Source organism: Falco cherrug, chromosome 5 (assembly GCF_023634085.1).
Source record: "Falco cherrug isolate bFalChe1 chromosome 5, bFalChe1.pri, whole genome shotgun sequence".
NCBI lineage: Eukaryota > Metazoa > Chordata > Aves > Falconiformes > Falconidae > Falco > Falco cherrug.
Window position 1 is genome coordinate 37,380,993 of NC_073701.1, and position 22,817 is coordinate 37,403,809.

Below are 22,817 nucleotides of genomic sequence, written 5' to 3' on the forward strand. Positions count from 1 at the left end.
GCGCCGGCTGGCGACTGGCGCCGCCCCCTACGTTCCGCTGCACTGCAGCGGGCAGCGGTCTCCGTAGCGACGCAGGCCCCAGTGCCCTGTGGTTTAATTTTGGCTGCTGGCAGCTAAACCTGCACGCAGAGACACGTGCAGGACAGAGTCCCCTCACCCAGGAAAACAGTTAGAAATGGGGTTTTCACATGACGACAAGTGACACTGCGCTGATTAGGCGCAGAAACATCTGGCGAGCAATCGGTTTGCAGGTCACCAGCCCCTCTCGCCCAGTCTTGTGTCCCGGGCTGGGCCCTCCCCAAGCCCCCATGATCTCATCTTTTCCCCACATTTGGTCCTTTGCCTAAACATCCCCTAATAAGACTTGTGCGATCCCAAAATGCTTTCCCTGGCATGCCACAATGGATCTCATGTGCTTGTAGCCAGCAACCCGCCTCGCTCTCTGAGGTGATCCAGAGCGGCTTCAGCTGACCAGAGAGCTGCTGCCCTTGGGCTCGGTGGGTTGGTCACTCTCCCCTGACAGCCCTGTGGGGAGGGAATCCCACAGGTGTTCATACTTCTCTGGTAAACATTGCCACTCAATCTATATCTCTATAGTTATAAAGATGGAGAGCATAACATAAAATGTTAGGTATGTGGCTTGTATACATTTAACTGCATACAGCAGCTGATCTCTCTGGCCACCTCTGGATCATTTTCAAGCACAGCTTGTTTCATGCAGTGACTCTGACAATGCAGTTTTCTGCAAATGAAACATCTTTCCTAGTTACAGAGCAACATCATGCAGTGGAATTGCCCAAACTTTCATTTTTATATTGCCTGAATTGCATCATTAGCAATTCCAGTGCAGAGAACCAATGTGCAACGCTCCTTTCTTAGATAACTGTTCTTTCCACCATCTGTTCTTTGTCACTCATCCTTCCTAAGGCTAACTGCCTTGATTAAAAGTCCCTTCATTTGTAGAGTGGGTCAGCTTGACCTAACTTCATGCACAGATGTGTTTAACATGTAGTTAAACACTAAATCAGTGTGGCAATTCAGGAGTTTAGACAACAATTCCCCCCTGTTTGGACTTGCTTCAGTCCAGGACCAGTCCTTTTTCTTTACATTTAGGCGGAGCTTGAGTTACTCCAGTCATATATATTTTTGTTACTGATTGCTAGCATGTGTCCAGTGAGGTGTAGTAGTACCTTGGAGGCAGGTATCTTTGGGATGGAGGTGTGCATTACTATTACAATGAGATTTACTTCATCTGAGGAAAGTAATTTCACTGCAATGGTTGGCTCAGCAGCGGACATCTTCTCATATATTCTTCATGTGACAACTGCTATACAGCTTATCAGCTGTGTGGTACCATCAAGTTCCCATTCCTGCAGTGAGTACAACAGAACCTGGCTGTAGGGTCTCCATCTCTGCTCCACTCTCCACTACTCCTATTAGCCGGTGCTGAGATGGCAAGGTGTGTTGCTCTGAGAGCCATGGTAAGGTAGATTTCATGCATGCCAACCATCCTGAAAGCAATAGCTGTATTTTACCCTAGAAAGCTTTCTATAATACTATGCTTCTATTAGGCCCCAATTTTCTCTAATTCCACCCCCCACACACCCTACTCCCCCAAGGTAATTTTCCCACAAGCAGGCTAGAAGACTTCAGCGTCTCCTCTCTCATAACTCTGTGAAATCAAGAGAAACATCTAGATTGACAGGGATATTTTAAGATGCCTTTTTTCCTTCAGATCTTAAACAATGCCTCCGAAGTACTTTATTTCAAACTGAAAGAAAATAATAATTGTTGTAAATATCTTGCAGTAATTTTCAGTACTGCCATAGAGTATTCTGGCTCCATACAGTAAGCTAGGAAAATTGAAGATTTTGGTTTGAGGAGTTTTTACTACACAAATGCCAAAGTAATCTGGGTAAAGGGGGAGAAATAGAAGGAGCAGAAGTTGTCACTGGTGTATATGTTATATTTTTGACTGAAATGCAAGCAAGCAAGTAAGCAGACAGTACAATTAGGCAAGATTCTTATTTTTTAAAAAAAGCAACTGAAAATACAATTTTCCTGCATTGCTTTCTTGCATTTTTAATATAGATTCTTTCATAAGATCCTGCTGTTCTAAGAATCAACATAATAAATACAGCTAAAATATTGACTCAAATGGAACAAAGCTCTCAGCTGCTCCACTGGTTTCCATTTCCCAGTGGCTTCCTGAATTCTTATGTGGTGGGTCCAAAGCTGGGGAATGTGTGAGAGCTAAAAGATGTGCAGTGCCAGTAGATTATCTGTGGGCACAAGAAGAACAGTGTCAACTGAGATAAAAAGTGATAGCAGCCAGAACAATTCCTTTTTATTTGCAGACAGTGTTTTGCATGGCACCAGTGGGATTCCAGCATCTATCTGGATTGGGGGGGGGGGGGGGCAGTTTCTTGACCAAAAGTTTTATAATCATGTGGAGCAGGGAGTGCTCAGAAGCACATGTTTCCCTGCTGCCAGGAGGAACTCAGATGGGAGACATCTTCTAATCTTAACTATGCTTTGAAGGCAAGTCCCCTAGTCCCCTAAGCACTACCTGTACACACACACCTCTTTATATGTCTTTTCGTTGCCTCCAAAAAGATGATGTATTCCGTAAGGGTTAGTTTCAACTGACCTTCAACTTATCTGCAAGATGAGAAAGTAAAAATTTATTCCAAATACGAAACTGTGGACCCATTATATGTAAAACAGAACTATAGGTTACATTTAATAGCAGGGATCCTTCTTATTTGCTTCAGCATAACTCAAAGAGTTATGGCACATTCCCAACAGGCAAAGATGTGACTCTGCCAATCAGATCATTCCCTCTTAGGTGAGGCCTACCACAATATTAAAGGACAAGGTGATGAGTTTGGTTGTGATTGTAATTGATCAAAACCATAGACTTTGCCATTAGAAGGGTTGCTAATTATAAATTGCTTAACCTAACACGTGGGCAGATTGAACATAGTGTAAAAATTAAGTTCTCCTGACTTGTAGAGGTGCTACCTGTACATACTGTGTGAGCAATATAAGTCAGGGGCAAAATGCTAGAATTTGGCATTATGGCAATTGGTGCAGACTCTGTGTACAGGAGTGGTCTAAACCCCATTCAGAGCAGTAGGAGTCTCCATTCATAGCTAATGTTCACTAACATCAGTTGTGTAGCAGGACACGTAATTTATTTCTGTATTCTCATCAGCATCAAATTGACCAAAATATTTTTATCATGTCTGGTGTAGAAACTGTTATTTAGATGCAGACCAAAGCCAGAAGAGATGTTATAATCTTTTCCTCATATGAAATACCAAGGTGACACTGCATAAATTAAAGACAAGTCAAGAAGTTCAGCTATTCTATTAATAATGCTGGAAAATTGCTGCAGTTCTTACCTGTCATGGTTTAACCCCAGCTGGCAACCAAGCACCACACAGCTGCTTGCTCACTCCCCGCCACCCGGAGTGGTGGGGATGGGAATCAGAAAGGAATGTAAAACTCGAGCATTGAGATTTAATGATTTTAATTATTTAATTTTAAGATTAAATTAATTTTAACTTTAAAACTAATTTTAAGATTAAATAATTAAAATATTAATTTAAGCAGAATAAAAAGGTAAAAGCAATAACAATAACAACAACAATAATAATAACAGTTATAATAGAAAGGTGGGGGAAAGGATAAAACCCAAAGGAACAGGGAGAAAGGAAAACAAGTGATGCACAGTACAACTGCTCACCACCCCCAGACCGATGCCCAGCCAGCCCCCAAGCAATGATCCCCAGGCCCCAGCTAACCCTCCAAGTTTCTATACCAAGCATGACGCTCCATGGTATGGAACACCTCTTTGGCTGGTTCAGGCCAGCTGTCCTGGCTGTGTCCCTTCCCAGTCTCTTGTGCCCCTCCAGCCCTCTCACTGGCAGGGCCCAATAAACCAAAAAGTCCTTGGCTTAGCATAAACATTACCCAGCAACAACTAAAACCATCAGTGTGTTACCAACATTGTTCTCACATCAGAGCCAAAACCCAGCACTCTGTGAGCTACTAAGAAGAAAGTTAATTCCACCCCAGCTGAAACCAGGACATTACCATCACGATTATATTAGCCAGTGGCATTACTTTGGAGGCTATGAGCTGTAAAATGATTAATGATCATGTTTATTCCCGCACAGAATTGCTGGGAGAGAGGGAGTTGATTTACACTGATAGCAGCAAAAGGAAAGTCATGCACCTGTGACTAAATACCAAGATAAGCATCAAAGAGGGTAATCAGTGTTTAAATAAAAAATCAGAGAATGGAAAGTCTAAGAAAAGGAGAGGAAGGAGGGGAAGAAAAGAAAAAAGGGGGAGAAAGGAAAAGCAAGAAGTGAGAAAAAAATCATCAGATAACCAAAGCAAGAGGTTAGGAAATGACCTTTGCAACAATCACATGCTTCAATTTCTGTAATGTCCGGGTAAGATCATGTGTTTTTAGTAATCGTGCTTCACCCTGTTCTGCCTCTTGTATCTTTGAAAATGCACCTGACATCTCAAGATAAATGAAGTGAGAGCAATGAAATGCTCCCCTGCTAAAGCTACAAAGGAATTCCCTGAGATGAGTCAATGGGAAATTATTCCTTTAAAAGCAAGGAACTTGAAGAATATTTGCTTCTTTTTTATAGAGTCAGTAACTTCTGAACCTTAATCTGCCCTGGATAGACCACCCATGACGAGGAAAGGTGAAACATGCAAGGTGACAGCAAAGACCAGCCTACAGAGGTGACAGATCATGTGTGCATTTAATGCTCTTGTCAGGTCTCTGTGCCTAGCTCAAGAAAGCAAACAACAGTAATGTCAATGAAAGACCTCCAAACAGTGAAATGAAAACTCGTAATTTGATCTTTATTTTGGCAGGGAAACCTCTTTCTTTAGTTTTCACTGGTGTTTATGTCTGTGATTATATGGGTTTACAGGAACTGCATCTTTAGAATTTTCCTTATACTTCCAGCATCCAACCTGTCATCAAGATTCAGCCAAGTTAATAAAAGTAACTTAAAAGCTGTCTTTTTACTGGATTTCAGCACCACATTTAGGTAAGTTTTTGGAAGTTTATGTATGTAGAACCAAAGGAGGTGAGGCAAGACAATCTGCTGATCTAGTTCAAGTCAGTGTCAGAACTGAAAAGGCAATGCAAGGTTTGCTGGATCCACACAACTTACCCAAGCCAGAAAGCCACATCATTGCAAGTGCTACACCCCAGAAAATGCAGTTATACTGGTCCGGAACATGTGCTGATATATCTGCACAGTATTCCACTGACATATGGATTTACAGAATCAAGTATGCACTAGCTGGAACATGTCATAACTCCATCCAATCCATAGTATAGATGTGTATAATATTTACTAAAAAGAATTTAAGGAAACGGAAGTATGTGTTGAAGACACAAATTATTACACACTCAAGCCATTTACCTTCATAAGGAAAAACAGAACAGATGTCTGCACATTACAGACAGCTTATATTTGTCACTTGACAGAGCTGTATCCTGCTGAGTCTAGAACAGAGGCTAACTGTTATGCTGAAAAGAAAAACATGTCCTGTCACTCTGGAAACAAGATCCTTTAGAGAAGGAGTACAAAAGGAAGGAAAAAAAGAGGAAAAAATACTATTTAATTTGGTAATATCCAAGTCAGGTGGATGAATAATACTCATTTCAACACGGATATGTGTTGGGAAAGGGTTAAAAGGAAGAAGACTTCCTTAATTGAGTCAGGTATTTATGATACATCACATATTTAGCTTCATCTTCTGGTATGTGGCAACACAGATCAATAGAAAGATGAGGCCACCACCCAAGCTGCTGGGAGTATGATGCAATTCCAATTACAACTTTTCTTATCATTGTCTGTAGATTTCCTCTTACTAGGTTGGTAACTTCTGATAAGAACAGTCAGTGTTTTGCAGTATAAATCCACTAATGTGGCAGCAATTATGAAATCCAAGAACAGACCTAAACTCTCGATAACCCATGGGAATGGCAATATAGCAAGGACTTCTACTTTTATCAGGATCTGTACTGGATCAGGATCATGCTGTACTATCAGGATCATGCAACACAACGCACATATTTGCATGCTGTTTTACAGGCTTGTTGTTTATCAGTAGAGTGTTTCAGCCCCAAAGAACAATGTTTGTAAAGTCTTTCTTTATGTTCTTGTGTAGTAAATGAGGAAAAAAAGGTCAGTTTTGAAAAGTCAATATAGCTGCTATGCAGCTGCTATACATGTATACCATATATATGTATACAGCTGCTATATATGTATAATATACAGCTATGTTTGTCACCATTTACATTACTGTCTTCTAAATCTCGGTAGTAGAGATATTGTAAAAATAATTTAAGACAGAAAAAAAGTATTTCATGTCCTTGGTCTTCTCTGTAATATTGAAAGTTAAAGAAGGCATCTTTATATTATGCAGTCTAAACCTGTAAGTTACTATGTTAACTAAGCACAGACATTACAATACTGTAATGTTTTCTTTTTTTGTTTGTAATCACATTTGTGATTCCAACCTCTAACAAAACTGGGTAAAAAAGGAAGTGGAAACATTTTTATTTTATTTTTCTTCAATGTGATTCTCTAAATCTTTTTAAAGACAGGGTAAAAGCTGTTAAAGCCCTGCAAATCAAAATAATTTGGAATCAGGCTTAGTAATAGTGAGTAGAACTTGAAAACAACGTTGTTTGAAGTTTTTCTACATTTACTCTGTTGGCTAAATATGATCAACTACTACAGCATATAATGTTTCATGCAAATTTCACATTAAAAATTCCGTATTTTACAGAAACAATATTTACAACCTCTTTTATTCAACAACATAAGCATGGCCACTGAAACCAAGGGAATTTATTTTTTAAGTAAGTGAGAATTAAATACATAAATGCATCTGCTGTTCTTTTTATTTACATATCTTTTCGGATTCTTTTTTTAATGTCCTTCACATTTCCCAATTCTGCGATGCTGGAGACTTGCAGCATCTTTTTTATTTTAATGTAACGCTTGTGTACTGTCAAAGTTTCCAGCTCTGGAGAAAATAAAAAATAATATACAATTTTGAAACTTAGAATTTGATAATAATAATAGTAATTAAATGGCACTGAGAAAAGAAATAATTGTGCTAATATGTAGAAAAAAGTATCTATTTTAAAGGACACTGTCAAAATATTTTGTTCTGCAAAATAACACAACGGTATTACAATGCATGTTTCTTTACAAAATAGTTGCTTGAAAAATGCTACACTGGTTGTCATTGGTACCAGAGAAATTGAAGATGAGATGACAATATGTCTACATTGTCTTCGGACCTACTAGGACTTACTGGTGCCAGCTTCCACAGTAGTAGTTTGATTGACTGGGGGCAGCTGATACTTTCACGTATACAATAAAACAGAGGGCAGAACAAACAAATGGTGCTGTAGAATCACACACTAAACCCACTTTCACTAAAACCTGTGATACAGTTCTCAGTGAGTTAATCTGAATTTATATTTCTAATCTAACACAGATTATAAGAACACCCACAGAGACCTATTACGTTTTTTGTAGCTATGCAATATATGCACAGGTGTCATGGTTTAACTCCAGCTGGCAACTAAGCACCATGCAGCTCAGTCTCTGCTGCACTTGCCCTGCTTCTTGTAAAGCTTGTCCTCTATTGGTTCAGGTGGTTCCTGCTAGAGTAATTCCTACAACATGCAACTTGAATCATGGGTTACAACAGTTTAAAGCTATTTCCATTACAATCTCCACCCCGGTCCCTTTGGACCAGACGATTGGGTTTAATATTGCAATGAACTCTTCACCTTGCCCCTGCTCCAGCTTGGAGTTGTCCACAGACTGCAGTCCCTTAGGGTTGTAGCTGCTCCAGATGGAGCCCTATTTATGCACCACAGTCTGTTCAGGAGTATACCTGCTGCGGCATAGACTTTGCACAGCCACAGATGCTTCGAGATGTACCTTCTCCAGTGTGGACTTATCCTTGGGCCACAATACCTTCGGAGCTATACCTGCTGTGGCACTGACATAACCACAGCCACTGAGATATACCTCCTCTGGCATGGGCTTATCCATGGCCACAGACACTTTGGGGTGTCCTGCTCCCATGTGGACTCATCCACAGGTCACAGCCCTGTCCACTCGAGTTCACACTGGAGTTCCAGCTTGTCCAGTACAGCAGCACAGGAACAGCAGCGATGCCCTGGCCATCTGCCAGCCCTGGCGCATCACCATTGCTGTTATCAAAATGTTCCCAGGTACAGCAGAGTAAGATGATAAGCAGTACAGCAAGCAGCAAAAGCAAAAAGCAGTGACTAACAAGCCCTAGACTAATGTACAGTAAGGCAAGCAAGCCCCATAGCAAGCACAGGAGCCTGCCAATTAATAGCTAAACACCAATAACGGCTATAAATTCAATCTAGCACATTCCAATCAAATCTGTCATTATCTTGAAACCTTCAAGCCCCGCGTTGGGCACCAAAAAATACTGTTGTGGTTTAACCCCAGACAGCAACTAAGCCCTACACAGCTGCTTGCTCACTCCCCCCTGCTGGGATGGACGAGACAATCAGAAGGGTAGAAGTGCGAAAACTTGTGGGTTGAAATAAAGTCAGTTTAGTAAGTAAAGCAAAAGCTGCGCACACAAGCAAAACAAATCAAGGAATTAACTCACCAGTCCCCATGGGCAGGCAGGTTCAGCCATCTCCAGAAAAGCAGGTGTCCATCATGTGTAGTGGTTACTGGGGAAGACAAATGCCATCACTTTGAATGTCCCCATCTTCCTTCTTGCTTCTCCAGCTTTATATGCTGAGCATGACATCATATGGCATGGAACATCCCTTTAGTCAGTTGAAGCCAGCTGTCCTGGCTGTGTTCCCTCCAAAATTCTTGTGCAGCCCCAGCCTGCTTTTTGGTGGGGTGGGGTGAGGGGCAGAAAAGGCCTTGGCTCTGTGTAAGTGCTGCTCAGCAAGAACTAAAATATCCCTGTATTGTCAACACTGTTTCCAGCCCAAATCCAAAACAGTCCATACTAGCTACTATGAAGAAAATTAACTGTATCCCAGCCAAAACCAGCACAACAGGTATTATTAATGGTGGTGAGGGACTCTTCAGACAAATAAATGCAGGGCCTGCCCATCTGAATCTTAATCATCCCTGTGCTTCTGAAGGCAGAGCAAGCGATGAATGACAGGGTTTGTATTCAATGATTCAAGGCAAGATCTCCATCAATGGTTAATAGTGCTAGGTTTACAAAGATGAGGTACTCAAACTGATGTACATCTAAGAACTGACTTTTTGGATACATGGTTGCATATAGTGAAGTTACTTAATTCTGGGATCTTTTTTACCATGATAACAGTAGCTGATGCCTGGAAGCCACAGCTAGAAAAAATGCACTGGGGATGTCAGTTGCAGTTTCTTAGCACCTTATTCCTTAGAAGGTGATTAAACCTTGACTCTTTTAAGAAAGAATAAGTAGTTTGGGAAGTTGTGATTCAAAGATGTTTTGGGGATCTACTTTGTGGCTTATCTTGAGGGTGTCAGGAGAGCTTACTTTAGGCAGGATATTCCTGGTGTTTGAGTCTTTCGCTCTGCTTCTCCCAGTCTTCACATTCTTTCAGGGGAGGGCAGAGTCATTTGCATTGCCTTCAGGATGCTCCCATTACTTGTAGTTCTGTCATAAAACAGTATTTCTAACTAAAGGTGCAGTTGCCTGTAGGAGTCAAAAAGCTTTTTTTCCTTTCCTCTGACATAATTTGACTTCTAGGTTTCTGAACTGTATCCCTCCCTGACTAATCCTTGAAGTATGAGAGCTGGTTCATGGTTGGAGAAAAGTTACTGAGATAGCGGGGGCAGTGCCTTGAAGGGATATGGAAGATTTTTTAGGGTATCTGGTTGGTTTGTGTCACTGGTTTTGTGTCATTGGTTTTATAGACTGCTAGACTGGACATTATGAAATAATTAGATGAATTTGGCTGGGGTCCTTGGGAGTTTAGCTTCATTCTGCAGCCAGGGCACTATGAATGGACTGGCACTGGTGTCTCACCTCTTCTATGCCCCAGGGAAAAGATCTCTCAGGCACAGGCAGCAACAAACACAAATATACAGAATTTTCCTTTTGCTTGTGGCAGACGTGTCAGATTTTGTGCTTCACACATATGACTTGTTTACTTTTTCTTCTCTCCACCCTCATGACCATCTATAGTATCAGTAATTCTCAGGTTTATCTCAGCTGATGCCACAGCTTTTTTTGTCTCTCTTATGCCATGAAGCAGATGTTACTGATCAGTCTGCCAGGCAATTGAGTCTGATGTGCAAAGCCCTGAGGTACAAGGGAAAGTGTGGTGTTCAGCAGGTTCCAGGGAGTGCTTGCTTCAGCCTGGCTGCAGCCTCCTGCCACATTCCCTCCTGCTCCATGTCACTCAGTGCTCCAGGCGTGCTCCTATCATGGGACCTGACACTGAGAGGCTACACACAGCAGGCAGTTATAAAGTTGAGAGGTCAACAACTCATTTATAGCATGTTCTGGCTGGGGACCCCCTGTGGCACTGTGAAGGCAGGGGGCAAAGGAAAGAGTAAAAAGAAATGCTGTGCTAAGGCTGCAGTTGATTTTACCTTTTGTTTTTAAAGGACATTTTTACACTGCCATGAAAACCAACCAAATACATGAATAGATATAAAACCAAGGAGACCTCGGTGCCGTTACATACTCCCTGTGTGATCGGCAATGTAAAATACTCAGTTCTACTTGCACTGTCCACGCTAGCTAACTGTTTGTCTCAGATAGGCTAAGAACAGTGTAAAAATGCAAATCTTGCTCTGCTGAAGTTTGGGTCAAATCTGTTATTGACTTATATGGAATAAATTTCAAGAAGTTTATAAATACCTATCAAACAAGGCAGTGATGAGCAGATGATCTTAGGATGAAAAGCTGTATTCCCTTCTAAGTCTGCGGCTCTAGCCAGCCATACTAGTCCAGATGCTTACAGGACAGACAGCTAATATAGAATTACTGTATTACTAATTAAAAATGCTAGATTAGATATGCTGAGGTGTTCAAGATCTGCTCTTAAATTCTGGCTCATGGTATCCTCTGTTGTTTGGTATAAGAGAGATTCAAACAATAATAATTTGGTATTAAAATAGGATCATGTAAAAAGTCTGCAAATCTATTTGAAGCGGATTCAACACCTTTTGAATAAAGGCTTTGAAAGAAACCACGGAGTTGCAGTTCTGTCTTATACCAAAAGCAGTTACCCTGTTGCCGATTGTTTTCCTTGTTTGTCTTAAAACTATTTCAGGAAGGTAATAAAAGTAAATTGATTTATTATCTGACAGCCTCAGTCCAGGTTTCAGTAGAAAAACAGAAGCTCCTGTAGATGTGCACAAACACCCCAAATTCAGACCAACCACACTCAGTACTTACTTCATTTTGCCTGTTGATTCCTTTTATCCTGCAATTCTCCTTTGTTCCCAGACTTTTCCATAAGGTTTGTGGGGTTTTTTGTCTTCCCTTCATTCTACCTACCTTCCCTGAGACCATTCTCAGGAAAGATACTCAGAAAAGCCAGAAGCCCTACCCAGGAACAATACTGCTGTATCCTCTAGTGTGTGCTTTTTAGCAATGCCATTTAAAATTTAGCTTTGGTCCCACAGGTCTGAGATGTAACCTTCAGCTTTGGTAATCCTTACCTGATGCAAGAGGTTGCATCACATAAAGTATTAATATGTTTGGCCTCCATTTGAGGAGCCATCTGACAAGGTGGGAATGAACAATGAGACTGTGCTGCCTGGGAACAATGCGTCTAGGGCAGATGTGGGGTGCTTTGGTGTGCAATGCTTGGGCGAGTATGAGCGGACAAGCTTTGTGCTGAGTCTACTCTGTAAGTAGAAACAAAAGCTTTGGTCTGGAGGACTGAAAAAACACAAAAAGTGTTTCAATGGTAAAAGCTGAAGGAATGAAATTGGTACCTTCACAGAAGAAAATATATCTTTGATTTATGAGCCCAGTCAGGAGAGATGGTGTGGCAATGTAACCAGAGATGTAGGGCAATGCAAACATGAAGAAACCATCTGTCGTCCTCTAGGCTTTAACAGACCTTGTATTTTATTTCCATTTTAAAGAGTTGTCTTTACAGTCCATTTGTCCCGTCACCTTCCTTCTCTCAGCTCATCTCTGTTATGAAGACTTAGTGCCCTTATCAGGCAAGGTTTCGGGTAATGCTTCAGGTTTATAGCTTGAGCCTTTCCATGAGCAAACATTCACAGCAACCTTTAGCCTCTCTACTGAATTTTGCTGTTGTTAGTTTTTCACAAACAGAAGTGCCACCTAGTACACAGGAGGGACGGGCAGAGGTGAAGGCAGCAGGGAAGAGCCTGAGAGAAGAATTGTATAGCCTGTCTTTGAATCTATGGTGTGGATATCTCTTCTATCCTGCCCAGGAACAAAACCAATGTAAGGTATCTGAAAGAAAGAGGGTTGGAAGAGAAAAAGAAAAGAGAGAGCACACACAATGGATCTAAACTGAGCAATAATGAAGAAACACATGTTGAGTCTGGCCCTTTGGCCTTTGTTTTTCTTGCCCTGGCTGCTGCAGCAAGTTGGTTCAAATGAGTGTAGCAACAACAATTATGTGATCAATGTGATGCTCATGAATTACTCGGACTTGCCATCTACTACTGATAATTTGAAATTAGCTGTGAAGGAAGCCTTGAAAAGGGTACAAAATGAACTGCAGACAACAGGTAAGGCAAAGGGTTTTGGTTATTCCTCTGCTGCTTTGGTTTCTTGTCACACTTCATGCCGTGCTTCCTGCTCATCTGACCTTCAGCAAACTGCTCCTCAGGCAGGCTCCTTGCCTGTCCGTTCACCTTATGTAGATCATACAGAAATAGTGACCACCCCCTGTAAAAACAGAAGTGCTCTACAGATGGGCAGAGCCATATTTGCTTTCATCGTGTTTGGGCAGACTCTTCATGCTTTCCTGGAGTTTTTCAGTTGGGACTGGGAACATGGAAATTACTGAACAGGATCAGAAAAGACCAGTGATCTAGTACCATAACTGATATGCCCTTGCTTCCTTTTATGGCTGGATTAGCTCCTACTTTCTGAAACTAATTTTCTTCTTGATCCCATCCGTTGGTCACCTTATGACTTGAAGTGTGAAGAATCTGCAGTCCATACGTTTTTCCTTCATATAGAGTCACTGCAGATGATGCTTTTATTTATTTTGCTATCTTACCTCTCCTATTAGTATCACCAATCTACTGTTACTCCCTAGATATAATGGGAAAAAGAGGTTCCAAAGAAATGATACCCATTGCCTTTCTGTCCTCTAGTTGAAGATATTTTGTCCAGTTTTATTGGAAAGTGGTCTCTGAATTCCTTTGCACAGAGCCTTAAAAAAGTCTTTAATATTGGCCAACACTAAAAGTACTTTGTACTGAACGTACTAACACTCATCAGAAGAAGTCAGCAGTCCACATTGGAGAAAATTTTACAGTCTTATCCTAAGTAGTGGGAGTTAAAATGATAGGTGAACTTTCTAGCAGCTTTTCGGTGGGAGACATCGTAGCATAAGACTGCTCAGACCTGTGTCAGAAAAGGGATGCTGTGTGTTAGTGGTTTAATTAAATGTTCCTCAGCATTATGAGGGGCAACCTAATTGCTCTCTACAGCTTCCTGAGCAGGGGAAGTGGAGAGAGAGGTGCTTAACTCTTCTCCCTGGTATCCAGTGATAGGATATGTGGGAATAGTTCAAAACTGCACCAAGGGAAGTTTAGTCTGGACATTAATTAATTAATTAACTCATGATGCTGTTTACTTTTACATTTGCATTGCAGGAGAAAACGTTACAGTCAATGCCACTTTCCACACCTTTACCTCATCACTCTATGTCTCACAAGGCTGTCGGACCAGCACCTGTGAAGGTGTGGAGCTCATCAAGGAAATTTATGTGAGTAGCAGCCTTTTTTAAGCTGATTTCCTAAGAAGACAAGACTTTTTTCTTTCTGCATATGTGTGCATGTGTCTCTCTGTCTTTCCTTATTAACTTTTGATCCTGTTGTTCAATTCCAAACAAATTTGACAGGGAACTGAAGTTTTCAAAGAGAAGATGTTCCTGTAAATTTTGTGAGGACAAGCAGAAAAATACTGGAGAGAGATTCTATGAATGCTTCCCAGAGGCTGTCATTAGACATTTGGTGGCAGTGCTGGCTAAAGCAGCCTTCAGCTTCAAGCTCCTTTTCCTATGCCTAAGTTGTCCTCTTTTTTATACCTGCACAGCTCCTTGCGTGGCCATATAGCTGAAGCAATCCATTAAAAAAACCCCAAACAACCTCCCCCCCGCCCCCAACCCCAAAAAACCAAACTCAAACAGCTCAAGCAGAGCAAAAAAAGGTCCGTTCCAAGTGGATCAGACCCTGATTTGGTTCATCATCAGTTTACACAAATACACAAAGAGAGAGCTGTGTGGGTATGGGAATGTGTGGACAAAGAGGTTATTAGGCTGGCAGTGATAGCAAAGAAACGTGTATGGAACTATGCCCAGAGGGCAAAGATGAAGTGCTCACTTCTCACTAGAAATCGCAAAAGTCACATGGGAGAAACTATGTGCATACTCTAATATGAGGAAAAGCTTCAGTTAGAATCGGTGCCTTACAAGAAGCTGTATTTGGTGAATTTTCTCACATCTAATAGCTGTCACCTCTGAGTGAAGCTCTGTCAATCCAGTGTGAATTCTCAGATCTACCAGTGAGCACGTGCTCATATGTCTTTGTTAAGAAGTCCTTCATGACACACAAAGCTACTGGTCAGGCCTGATTTGGTGGTCATGGAAGTTTTTTTTTCCATACAAGCTTCATGTATATAACCATTTTTCTGAAACACAGTATCTTGTAATTCCAGCTCCTCTGTCTTCTGCATTACCTGCTGGGGTATGTAATTTCATATGAGCAATTGTAACAATTGCAACATTTTAATCCTAACTTGCTGTCTGTCTCTTAACAGAGGTCATACTCACAGGCACTATTTTGTTTTCTGCCATTTCTTAGCTTTCTGTAATTCCTCCCTCCTTCACTCTAGGTTTGTTCCTTTCTGTAGCTCCTTTGCTACGCTGTTCTTGATTTTGCTGGGTAAATTCTGTGACTCCCTCTTAAATTCTAAAGTTTTCTTCATTGTCCCATCCTCCTATCTCTGCCAGTCCTCTACACTGTCCCCACTACTGATCTTTTCTGATCCCTTGCAGAATAGTAACGCGCTTGGCTGTGTTGTCATAGGACCTCCTTGCACTTATGCCACCTACCAAATGGTCTCGTAAGTACCACTTTTTCCCCCTAATACTGTGATGTTAAAGATATCAACTGCTGAACAAAGTTGTTTTGTGTTCAACAAGCCAGCAGAGACATTGGGGTTTATGATACATCAGACACCTTGAGGTGTACTGTCATGGCAATAAGACTCTTATACATAGTCACTATGTTTGGTAAGGAGAAGAAAACCCGATTCCAAAGCCCCCTGAAGAAATCCCATTGCTAGCAGGGAAGCTTTTCTAATTTCTGACAGTAAGTCGATTGATCGATTAAGGGCTCAAAAGACTTAACTCTTCAACAGCTGCAGCAGGAAAGAGATGTTAGCTTGAGGTATGTAGACATCACAGCACTGCAGCAACAGGTGTCCTTCTGGGTGGTTGTTCAGTCATTGAGAAGGGTTTGAGTTACATGTGTCAAGAGAAGATCCAAAAACCCCAGCCATCTTCAGTAAAGAGTGTTTAGATACAGAGCAGCCAGTTTCATCCTAACTCTTCTGCCTGACAAAGCATTCCTGAAGAATGACTGTCTCTACTATCATATGATACATAAACCTGTATAATTCTATTCCCTATTATATTATACATTAATATGTTCTTTCTCAGATATTATGAAAAGTGTAAGACAAACCTGCAGACTTCTAGCATAAATCAGTTTAAAAAACCCCATCAGTCATGATGTAGAAATCCATATGGTTACCTGTGTGAATCACTTCCCTTTTTAAACTTGGGTAGCCTTTTGGTTTCACTGAGAGATACTGGGAAGATTGAGACACTCAAGCTTTATCTGCTTTTTTCTCTATATTTTGAGTGGCATGACTGGAAGTGAATACAATGTTACCAGTGAACATGTGTGATGGATTTACAGGAGAATCAAAAGAATAAGTTCTTACATATGTATAGGACCATGGTAAAATATTATACAATATACCCCATTTTATTCATAATGCCTCCTAACTCTATGTTTGCTTTTCTATCTGCTGGATATGGAGCTGCCCAGAATGATGCCAAAGTCTTTTCCTTGAACTCTGACACAGTTAAACCAGTGAAAAGTATGAACAGCAGGCAAAGCAATGAACACTAACAAACAGGCAGCTGGCTTTTGTCCATGGTACAATAGCTTTGCCAATCAGACCAAGTGCCTTCCTTTACAGCACATTAAGTATGGGGAGTGTGCCGAGGGCCTGTGCTGGCTGTAGTTCTCTGGGTTTCATCTTTGGCTTGTCAAATGGATGGTAAGCGACACTGAGTGTTAACTGCAAGAGCTCTGTGGCCCAGTGGCTGCTGGGATGTTGCTACAGAATGGTAGAAGTAACGAGCGTGGTTTGTGGTTAGGCCAGCTGTCTACCTCCAACTTTTTCATCATCACTAATTTAGGAAATTATTGGGCAATGATTAATGGGGTGAAATTTAGCAAGTCCAAATGCTGGGTTCTGCACCTAGGATGGAGTAATGCCAGGCACATGTATAAACTGGGAGAAGAATGTCTGGAGAGCTGCCCTGCAGAAAGGGCTCTGGGGGTGCTGGTTGGCAGCAGGCTCACTGTGAGCCAGTGGTGTGCCCTGGCAGCTCAGAGGGCAAACTGCATCCTGGGGTGCAGCAAACAGTATGACAAGCGGGCCAAAAGAGGTGATTGTCCTGCTGTATTCAGCATTGGTGAAGCCTTACCTTAAGTACTGTGTGCAGTTCTGGGCTCCATGATTTCAGAAGGATGTTAAGGTCCTTGAATGTGTCTGGAGGAGGGCAACAAAGCTTGTGAAAGGGCTGCAAGGAATATCCTGTGAGGAGCGTCTAAGGACTTTGGGTTTGTCTAGTTTGGAGAAAAGTAGACTGAGGGGCACCCTCATTGCTCTCTACAGCTTCCTGAGGGAATGTGGAGAGGGGGGAGGTGCTGAACTCTTCTCCCTGGTATCCAGTGATAGGATACGTGGGAACGGTTCAAAGCTGCACTAGGGGAGGTTTAGTCTGGACATAAAGAAGCATTCCTTTACTGAGAGGGTGGTCAGATGCTGGAACAGGCTTCCTAGAGAGGTGGTCAACGCCCCCCAAGCCTATCAGTCTTTAAAGAGGCATTTGGATAATGCCCTTAATAATATGCTTTTGGTGAGACCTGAATTGGTCAGGCAGTTGGACTAGATGATTGTTGTAGGTCCCTTCCAACTGGAATATTCTATTCTATTCTAAGTCAGTCAGAAAAATGTCCGTTTCATTAGTGAAATACTCTCCCTGGCATTACTTATTACATCATCTGTGTCTGTTTCTGTTACAACAAGTATAAACCCTGTAATTTGGTAAGTGGGCTTTCCCTGAAAAATAAAGTTTTGTTACAATAATACCAACAACTCTAACAGTCATGTTTTTGCAGGCAAAATTCTCTGTTGTAAAAAACTACTTACTATACAAGAATTAAAATATTTTGATTCTAGTCTGATAAGATTGCAGCACCTAGGAAAATACTTTTATACTTAAAAACTTACTGTCTCTGTAGATGAAAAATATCTTTGCTTTGCAAATTCCCTGCCAGCAGAGGCTTGCCTTAGTTATTCTCCCTGAGTGCTGCTGTTGTACTGCTCCACAAATGTGCCATAGTGAAACATAAAAGATTTTTCCTTTGAGTTGTAGCAGTAAAGTTTTTTTGATGACAAAAAGCTGTCACCCTCCAGCACTGCCCTAATAAAGAGATCAAATCCATCCCATGTGAACGGCAGCCAGGCAGCAGAAGTAGATGGGTCCTTCAGCCTTTGGACTCCTGTCACAGCTCTTGGGCTGAAATGGCACAATGGTACCCAAAAGGGCTAGGAGAATTGGGGGCAGTGAGAGAAGCTGCCTGGGCCAGTTCAACAGGGCTTTTCAGTGCCAATACTGATTTGAAATCTACTTGTGTTCTTGAGGAGCTTTCTGTTTCAGGTTCAGATCACTGTTAAATTAATGCAGGGCACAAGAGGAGAGGGAGCGGAAGATGGAAATCATGTGGTAGTTGCCTTGGTGTGACAGCAACCCGTTTAGACTTGTCCTCTTGTCTCTCCCTTCAGAGTTGAAACAATACTGAGCCTGCCTCTGATCTCTGTAGGAAGTTTTGGACTGTCCTGTGACTACAAAGTAAACCTAACCCGCCTTCTGACCCCAGCCAGGAAAGTGAATGACTTCTTCTATTATTTTTGGAAGGAATCTCAGCTGCCATTCAAAACCAATACCTGGGAATCTGCTTACATTTACAAGAGGAATGAAAACTCGGAGGCATGCCTCTGGTAAGATCCGGATCCTCTTCTGACCTGGCTGTTGATAAACTCCATCTCCATCCTTGGACATGGTTCTTACAAGCTGTCCTTTGAGTCCTACTTTTTGAGAGCTGCCTTACAACTACCAAAGAATGAGAGAAGGAAAAGAAGAATTATACCCTTTAACTGTACTTCATATCTGACTGTTTCATTCAGTCTACTTTTAAGTATTCTCAAGCCTTGGCTTTTTCCTGTGGACAGCATAGTCCACCTGTAGTCCCTGCTGGAAATACCTATTTACTGCATTCTTGATGTAAAGGGTGTGACATGAGAAGCTGCTCCATCCAGCTCTCCATAGATGCCTTTTTTATGTCAGGGGTATTACCAAGTTCTTCTACTGTTTCTCCGCATTAGTGGCTCCAATCTGTGGGCACTATTGTTATTCCAAAACATCTACAAAGTTCCAACTCTATCTTTGAACATAATGACCCCCAATGATTGCAGAGTTTCAGCTATGCTTTCACCAGTTTGGAGCATTGGAGACAGTTTTCACTTCATGATCTGACATCAGCCTGTGATTGATAATCAGGAATGCTGGGTTTCTCCTTGCCTAAAATCAAGGGCTTTTTTTAGTCAAATAGACCCTTTAATATACTGATATTTATCATTACTCTTATATTATTGACTTACTTAATTTTCAGCTCATGTGAGTGTTTCTATGGTCCTTTGATTTTCTTCTTCCAATTTTGGGGCATAAAATGGCAATTAATTTTAAAAAGTCATCTTGTTTCTCCTACTGATTTTATAAATGTAGCTCAAAGGCAGTCAAGAATTCATGTAAATAACTATTATTTATCTTTCTAGTTCATAACTTGAGGAACTTTCAGAATGTTAAGCAAAATTTATAGCCGTGTTGGCTTCAGAGTGATATAAGCATGTACTTACAAAATATTTTGTGTACAGGATATAACTTTTTTTTCTTAATTAAGTGACCTAAAACCTGATCTCCAATTCACTGTTATGTAAATATTTAGGGATTTTTATTGTTTCCTCCATCTTTTTTAGTATAGATAGTGACTTGATCACATGGTGTAATTGCTATGATTACCTCTTGCTGATGCTTTGAAACATCAGTGCAATTCACTTATACTACCATCTCCATTTCTCCATGTTTGCAGCTATAATTGCCAATGCACTACACACACTTCAGCTATATCCCTTTAATCCTGCAGGTTTCAAACCTTTCAGGGAAGTCAGTGCCTGTAAGTTATTTCCCAAGTGTTTCTTACCTTGTCTTTATTAATACTTCTGTTCAGGATCTTCTTTATGACTTCAGAATTGTTTAAGCTCCTTTTCTTTACTGTTGAATTAACAACAACATTTAAAATTAATTTTGTATCTCTGCCCATTTCTCATTCTAATATAGTTGTAAAAATGCATCTCATTTGGCTTTAATAGGAATTGTGAGCTTGAAGGTTTTTGAACTGTCTAATGTAAAAAATTCATTTTTGTTAAAGCACAAGTTATGCTGCATGAGCTCATTGTTTTCCCTTTATATGTATAAAAGTAAGTGAATACAAAACAGTGATAACAAAATCAGGTTATGTCTCACCTAGGCATATGTTCCTGTGAATAAATGGTTAATGATTCTGTTCCTGAAAAAAAACGGGAAGCAAAAGATATTTAGTAGTTTATAGGACTATGACCTCAGTGTTGCTAGATAAAAAGTTAAGTAGTTTGAAAACAAAGAGACTTATTTTGGTTTTCCCTCTGCGTTAACTTTATTTCAGACAGAATGTCTCTCCTCAACACAACATGTTGAGGCAAGAATAGGATTTAGGAGTTAGCCAGTTTTGCTTAATCTGTTAGCTAGCTTTTACCCACTCGGCTCTTCCTTTTTTTTTTTCCCCGTCTCATTTTTCCCCTTCAAGTTTTAACTTGCTCAGTATAGGGTTTTTTTTTGGTTGCTACTTTCCTTCCTTTGCTTCTCTCACAGTCAGGGTACAGGTGAGGTTTTTTATCTCAGTTCTTTCTGCAGCTCCCATTTACTCCTTTAAACCTTCACATGTGTTTTTTAAGATTACCACTGATGTCTTAAAACAGCAGAGCTTCCTGACTGCCTCCCAGTTAGTCTCACTTAGTGTAATTTCCCCATATTCCTGATTTCTTTTCTTAATTGTTAATGTCTTATTACATCAGTGTATTCTCCAAACTCATTCTTTATACAACCAGGCTGAAATACCTCTGGGTGACTTTCCGAACACTTCTAAGTGTTTCATGCCCTGTATTGATTTTCTGTCTTCTATTGCTGCAGAAAAAAAAAATGTTCCATACTGCCTTACAAACACTCTTGTGTGCTTGTGTGCTGTAAACAGCCTATCTTGCATTTTGGCTTATTTAGGAGAATGTGAGGAGTTAGCAATTTTCTGACAATATCTGTGCTACCTTGTGTCAGGTACATGAACGCGCTAGATGCTGGAATCACACACTTTTCCAAAAACCTGAAGTTGAAGGAGATTTTAAGGACTCCAGTGGATCTCAGAAAAACTGTGAAAGATCCAAACCGGAAAAGCAATGGTAAGGGGATGGGGCGGGGGGGGGGGGGGGCGGGCTGAGGGTGCACTGTCCCCTGCAGGTAAGTTGCTTTTCCCAGGAAATCAGACCTACCCCTTAGTTACGTTTTAGGCATAGTCTTTCCACAGAAATGGTGGAGAAATGTAGATATACCATTTTGAATGGATGCAAACATAAAATGGCACAAAGTTCCTATATTCCTCTCACCATCCACATAAAATATAGGGGAACATCCTGGTTCCAGAGAGTTTTTGGGATGAATTATCCCACCTAAGCGCAAGTTCCATTTTGTGAAAGATTCAGAAATCCAAAAATCACAACTCCTCCTAAGAAAGGCCTTAGATATTACAAGACTGCTTAGCTCTCTACCATTTCTGTGTTTGCAGCCCTGGTACGTATGTATAAGCCTGATTTGTGCCATCAGGGGGTGGTACTTCTGGAAGTGATGCATCTAAATTAGAAAAATGGGGGAGTAAATACCTCATCTTCTCCTAAAACTAAGCACCTGGCATCAGCAGGCCAAGCAAGTGCAAGAGTACTAAATAAGCCAAGGAAACTATTACTTGAATGACATGTAACTTACAAATGTTCACATTCAGTAGCCCTTATTGCATCAGAACTGCTAATACTTATTTGAGTGAGGTAACGGTAGTGCTCTGGTGCGCCTGGACAGAAAATAGTGCAGGTGTTGAGACACCTTTTACCACTTCCCCTCAGATATCCTGGTTTTACTGCAGAGAGGTTGTAGCTCTGTGCCTGGGTCCCAGCACAGTGCAGTTAATGTACCTTAGCCCAGCATTGCTTTACTGCCTGCTATTCGAGCACAGGGGAGCAGGCAAATGCCCTCTTCTTGTCTGTACCTTTCACCAGTCCATCTCCATTTTTCCCCAATCTGTAGTGATCATCATGTGCGGTTCTCCAGTTGATGTCAGCAAAGACCTAGGGACAGCGGAAGTGGATCAGGACATTGTAATCATCCTGATAGACCTCTTCACGTAAGTATCACCTTTGCTTTTCCTCTTTTCTCTGCATTTTGCTGAAGGATAGTGATAATGGAAATAGTCTGAGTGGAACCGTTTTGTTGAAGAAATGTGCTTTCTCAGAATGTTTCCTGTAGAGGAATGCAGGCAGTGGGTTGATTGGCATTGATAACATGCAGCTGTGGCCTTGCCTTGACGGCAGGGGGTTGATTGACATGGACAATGTGCAGGTGTAGCTTGTTCCTGCTAAGTAGTTAAATAGCCCTGAGGATTGTGGGAGGGGTGGTTAGGTGGAGCAGAAGCAGGGCAGTCTGGCCTCTGGAGGAAGGAGAAACAGCATGGACAGTAGAATCTGACCAACAGTAAAAGCTTTGTTGCAGCCTGCTAGTTTGCTTGTGCTGCAACAATTTCCCATTGCTCTTGTTCCTCATGTCTTGCCTTTTATTTAAGCTGCTTAGTGTTTAATTTGTGGTACGTTCTCTGCAACATCCCCTTTAGTTCACATAATATTTTTCTAAGGCAGTGATGGAGCAGGTAGGGTTAACATTATCCTGTGGACTTCTCAGTGCAGGAAGCCATGAAAGAACCACAGAGTCAGAATGGTCATGAGCTGTTCATATGTGATATTGTACATTTTTCATACACTCTGCCCAACCAGACAATTATGTAAATGTGGCTTACAGTATA

The 22,817-nt window shown here is 41.2% G+C and overlaps 1 protein-coding gene across 1 annotated transcript in view; it reads left to right on the forward strand.

The window, feature by feature from the left end:
* The first annotated feature begins 12,404 nt into the window (after positions 1-12,404).
* GUCY2C (guanylate cyclase 2C) overlaps positions 12,405-22,817 on the forward strand; it is a 48,324-nt gene continuing 37,911 nt past the window's right edge. The window contains exons 1-6 of the mRNA XM_014281647.3: positions 12,405-12,797; positions 13,896-14,008; positions 15,299-15,366; positions 18,391-18,606; positions 21,032-21,153; positions 22,049-22,145. Coding sequence (XP_014137122.1) covers positions 12,587-12,797; positions 13,896-14,008; positions 15,299-15,366; positions 18,391-18,606; positions 21,032-21,153; positions 22,049-22,145 — 827 coding nt within the window. The 5' untranslated portion in view covers positions 12,405-12,586. The remainder of the gene's footprint in view (positions 12,798-13,895; positions 14,009-15,298; positions 15,367-18,390; positions 18,607-21,031; positions 21,154-22,048; positions 22,146-22,817) is intronic.